General features: G+C 40.2%; 1 protein-coding gene across 2 annotated transcripts; it reads left to right on the top strand.

Moving 5' to 3' along the window:
* The first annotated feature begins 287 nt into the window (after positions 1–287).
* On the top strand, positions 288–4,232 carry osr2 (odd-skipped related transciption factor 2). 2 transcript variants are annotated; one of them, XM_027007945.2, is made up of 4 exons: positions 288–580; positions 2,207–2,907; positions 3,217–3,316; positions 3,723–4,232. In XM_027007945.2, the coding sequence occupies exons 2-4, from the start codon at positions 2,255–2,257 to the stop codon at positions 3,903–3,905; spliced, it is 936 nt and encodes a 311-aa protein (XP_026863746.2). In that variant the 5' UTR covers positions 288–580; positions 2,207–2,254; the 3' UTR covers positions 3,906–4,232. The 2 variants fall into 2 exon arrangements, with proteins under 2 accessions (XP_026863746.2, XP_026863747.2); XM_027007946.2 differs by having other exon boundaries at positions 3,805–4,232.
* Positions 4,233–5,049: the final 817 nt, after the last annotated feature.

A 5,049-nucleotide genomic window follows, 5' to 3' on the forward strand; every position in this document is an offset into this window, starting at 1 on the left:
CAAGAATCTGTCATTTAAAAAAAAAACTATTCCACGATCTGTTTTAGTGTGTCCACGAAGTAAATGAACTACCGTCCAAATGTTACGGTTTGGATTCGGTGTGTCAGATACGTGTTGAGCTGTGCGACGTCCTCCGGAATCGTAGTTGCTATCCAAACACAAATAAACAGAGCGCAGCATTGGAGTTGATCGCTGGGGAAGGGCGTGCCGAGGGCGGGCTGAGCGCTCCACAGACTCAGCCCTGAAAAGTACTGGACCTGTTGCGCTTCGCTCGCACTTGAGTCAAACTCGCAACAGAGCTAAGAACTCGCAAACCTCCCAACATAGCAATACATAACCAACGCTCTTTTTAGACTACCTATACACAGAGACATTGTATCTTGTGCACCAGAATTGAGTTGTTGTTTTTTTTTTTACGTTGAAAGTTTCTCGTCAATTAGACAGTTTGGGAAGTTTACATGGACAAATCTGTAAGTCTTGTAATCGCTTCACGCCGAACTTTGCCGTCTTGTTCTGGTCACTGTGGATTACTGAGATACAGCTCTCGCTGACATCGACCTTTGGCATTCAGTTCTGCGGGGTAAGAATCCGAATTAGGCGATTTGTCTCCGGTATTTTCTTTAATTCCATAATATGATATGTTACCACAATGTATATCAAGCAATCTGCAGTCTTTCATCTGAGTGATTGCCTAACAAAGATATGACGGTCAAACAGGATTAATTAGGTGTTGAACCCAACATTTTGTGCCAATTACACTCTGCATTTATCTGAATGTACACCCAATTATTCACTGGAACAGCAATACTAAAAATTTAGTACTTGACAATAAACACTTCTGATTTAGTAGGCTATATGCATAATAGGCTAAAAATGTATTTAGACCATAATCAGAGTCAAAATTCCTTTTCCAGTTTTTTCCTGTTTTTTTTTTCTTAGGCGTAACAATATCGTTCACTATCGAAATGATCCACTATCTTTATGGTATCCCCGACTGTGCATCGACATTGAGTAATGCGCATTCTTATCTGCAGTGTGGGCCATTGTTTTAAATCTTGGTCTACAACAATAACAACACTCTGTTTTGACCCTAAAATCAGCACTTTAAAACTCTAAAACTGAATTAAATTAATTGTAACCTTCAAAAACATCTAGCAATATAATGTATTAAACAAAGTTTCCACCGAGGAATCGATAGTAAAAGAATCGATAGTAAAAAGCGAATGATGAACATCGAAAGCAAAAAGAAAGTGATGAACGTGACGTTTTCGCGCGCCAAATTGATACAAAATCAGTTCCAAAATCAGTGTTTGCAGTAGGTGCATGGCGAACGTTTGACGCTGGCAAAATCTTGTCCCTCAGAGACCACAGCCCACCGGTTCGGCTGTGTGACAGTCGCCAGTTTCGCTAAACCCAGAACTCTTCTCGCTCCACCACGCGGGGATTCCCTCGGAGAGAAGCACGTTACGGAAAGAGATTTGACCGCGGGAACGCGTGCTTGCTGGGCGACTTCGCGCATCGTGCTTTTGCAATGCCGGTGGAAAATGAAGATAGGTCAAATCAGACTCGTGGCCGGTAAAAAAAAGACAGAGCCTAAAGGGCAAGACTCGATGCAATACGCGAAATTGTATTGTTGTCTCTCGGTAGCTTTAGATTTAGTGTAGATTTGATTTTGATATTCGATCATTTTTTCATGCCAAGATTTATTCTTTTAATGTAGAAAGGCTTCTGACTAAATGTAAAATTAAAATATTTAATAGGCTATATATATATATATATATATATATAATATATATATATATATATATATATATATATATATATATATATATAAATAAAAATACATTTCATATGAAGCATGCATGTCTATGTATTGACCCATGTATATTGTATCGTGCATAAAGTAATTCGCCTAAACCAAAATCAAAGATTTGAGCTTCAAGCCCTTAGGCCAGGCTACATGCATACCAGAATACAGTCACACAGACCGCACTCGTAACCTTACATTACCGGAGCATGCGACAGGAGACAGTTAAAACAAACAAACCAAAAAAAACCTAGATGGTTGTTCTCTTGTTAGAAGGCCTATTTCAATGTTTTATAAACAAACCAAAAATCAAACTGCTTTAAATTTCCTTTAATAATTGTGAACAACAGATCATGTCAAATGAGGCTAATCGAAACCTATTTCGTTTGCGTTTAACAGGAACCTTTTGGAGATTAAATTTCGTGACCGAGTCTTCGTTCACCAGAAATGGGAAGTAAAACTCTGCCTGCCCCGATCCCGCTTCACCCGTCTCTCCAACTCGCCAATTATTCGTTTCTCCAGGCGGTAAATAGCTTCCCCGCCGCTGTCGACCACCTGCAAGGACTCTACGGCCTCAGCGCGGTGCAGACGATGCACATGAACCACTGGACGCTGGGCTACCCTCACATGCAGGGCCTCCGCTCCACCATCACCGAGATGGCCGCGGCACAGGGCCTCGTGGACCCTCGATTCCCTCTCCCCGCGTTGCCGTTCGCTGCGCACCTCTTCCATCCTAAACAAGGGGCGATAACTCACGTAATTCCGGCGCTCCACAAAGACAGGCCCCGCTTTGATTTCGCTAATCTCGCCGTCGCGGCTACGCAAGAAGACCCGCCAAAAGCCGGTGACCTGTCCAAACTGACAGCGGGTCTCAGCGGGGCGATGGCGGAGCTGAACAAACTGTCACCGGACAGAAAGCCCCCGCGTGGCAGGCTTCCATCTAAGACCAAAAAGGAATTTATTTGCAAATTTTGTGGGAGACATTTTACCAAGTCCTATAACTTGCTTATTCACGAGCGTACCCACACAGACGAAAGACCCTACACGTGTGACATATGCCACAAGGCTTTTAGGAGACAAGATCACCTCCGTGACCACCGGTACGTGCTAGCATGTGCTGCTGCAGGCACTTTCTTACCTTGTACTGACCTCTTCAGGGGCTAACATTTCTTTATTCTCTTTATTGTAAACACGATCTGGATTTGGAGGATGCTTTTAATTCGTGTATTGGTCCTAGTCCCACGATTAATCGTTTTCATTTTGCTACTTTGAATGCTTGGCATATTTCTGTAATGTTTTCAACTATGGCACATGGTAAAAAAAAAAAGTATGATTGAATAAATACGTGCTCGGTTTCACCGAGAGGACGTTAAATAACCTGTGTTTCGTGTAATTGGTTCTACTTTCAGATACATCCACTCCAAGGAGAAACCTTTCAAATGTCAAGAGTGTGGAAAAGGGTTTTGTCAGTCGCGAACTTTGGCTGTCCATAAAACACTGCACATGCAGGTGAGGTACTATTATTATGCTAATACTGTTTTGTGATTGTTTTTGTGAGTTTGCTTGTTGAAATGTTTCTCTTTTAATATAAAGACATACAGGGTCGCTCAATAATTGGACTAACTGACTGCATGCGCTTGGCTCAGGGCTCACAGGCAGTTCGCAATTTGAGATTTATTATTGTGAGGGCTAGATTTAAAAAAGGCAAATACTATTGCGAGGAATGTTCTCCGGTATAGTTACTGTTGGTAATTGCTGTAATTTTAAAAAATCATAATGTTGTAATAAAGTGTTGCAATAGTTATTTTGTCTATGTACGGTATCAGCAGGTCTAAAAATACAGCAACATTTGAATTCAGTACCTATGATTAAAACCTAAAGGGAATAATCATTTGCTTGCTTCAAATCTAAACAGGAGTCTCCTCACAAATGCCCCACATGCGGAAGAACCTTTAATCAAAGAAGTAACCTGAAAACTCACCTTCTCACCCATACAGACATCAAGCCCTACTCCTGTGAGCGCTGCGGAAAGGTGTTTCGGCGCAACTGTGACCTGCGACGGCATAGTTTGACACATACACCCCACCAGGACTACTAGCTGGCAGGACTAGAAAGCTAAAATAAATCAAATTCCCAGCGGATATAGCAGCCTTTTCAACACCGACCGGTTTTGCTGTGAAATAATTGCGGACAAATCTCACGGAGAGAGCCCAACCTAAAGCCACCTAAAGCAGGAACCACCTAAAGCAGGATAAAGCGTTGCTGCATTGAAAAAGACACGCAAACTCTCGGAATTGTTGTACATATTTGTTGTTGTTATTGTTGTTGTTTAACCTCGGAATTTGAATTCAGAGTTGTTGTAAATAGTGCACAAATGTGGATGTTTGTGAAATGTATTGTAGAAATAAAGAGAAGTTAAACGAAAGATGGTAATCTTTTATTTGACACTTCTCGTACTAAATTATATTGGGTCAAAAGGTTAGAAATTCGTGCTAGATTTGAAACAAGCTACAACATGGGCTTGTACCGACACCTTTTGTAGTCAACGCAATCAACAATCAGGCAATAAATGGCTAATAGAAATCAGCGCCATTCACGTCACACAATTGTATACGTCGTGGTAAGAAACTAACAGAATTACGATAGTACATTGTACACTTTCAGGGCGTGTAGGTGCTGTTTTAGCAGCCTTAACCCACGTACTGCTGCGCTTGGCAGATGATAAATCATAAACCTTTATTTGCGCACTCGGTGTCTGTGGTAATGAGGAAGAAGATGACAATGATTACAATATCTGTGTCGTTTTCCTCTTTTTATTATTTTATTGTAAAGATAGAATAAAACGTATTTATTTTATACTAACCAACTTTATCACAATTATATATTCGCTTCGCTTGTCCAGCTTACAATGAAACGATGCGTCCCTAAGTGAAATGTATGTAGAAAAGCGTTCTTTTATATTGTCATATCTGTTATTAAAAGGTTACTACACCTACAACACAGTTTGCAACATGCCTTTTAATGGTATGTATGCTACCAATTAGGAGGTAGAAAATGTAAATACATCGCGATAATTATAACAACATTTATATCATTAACATTAATACTACTACTACTACTAATAATAATAATAATAATAATAAGAAGAAGAAGAAGAAGAAGAAGAAGAAGAAGAAGAATAACGTAATTTTTTAATATAAACTAATTGCTTGTTTTGTAATCAGTTTGATAAGACGTAGCCT

Source organism: Electrophorus electricus, chromosome 5 (assembly GCF_013358815.1).
Source record: "Electrophorus electricus isolate fEleEle1 chromosome 5, fEleEle1.pri, whole genome shotgun sequence".
Taxonomy (NCBI): domain Eukaryota; kingdom Metazoa; phylum Chordata; class Actinopteri; order Gymnotiformes; family Gymnotidae; genus Electrophorus; species Electrophorus electricus.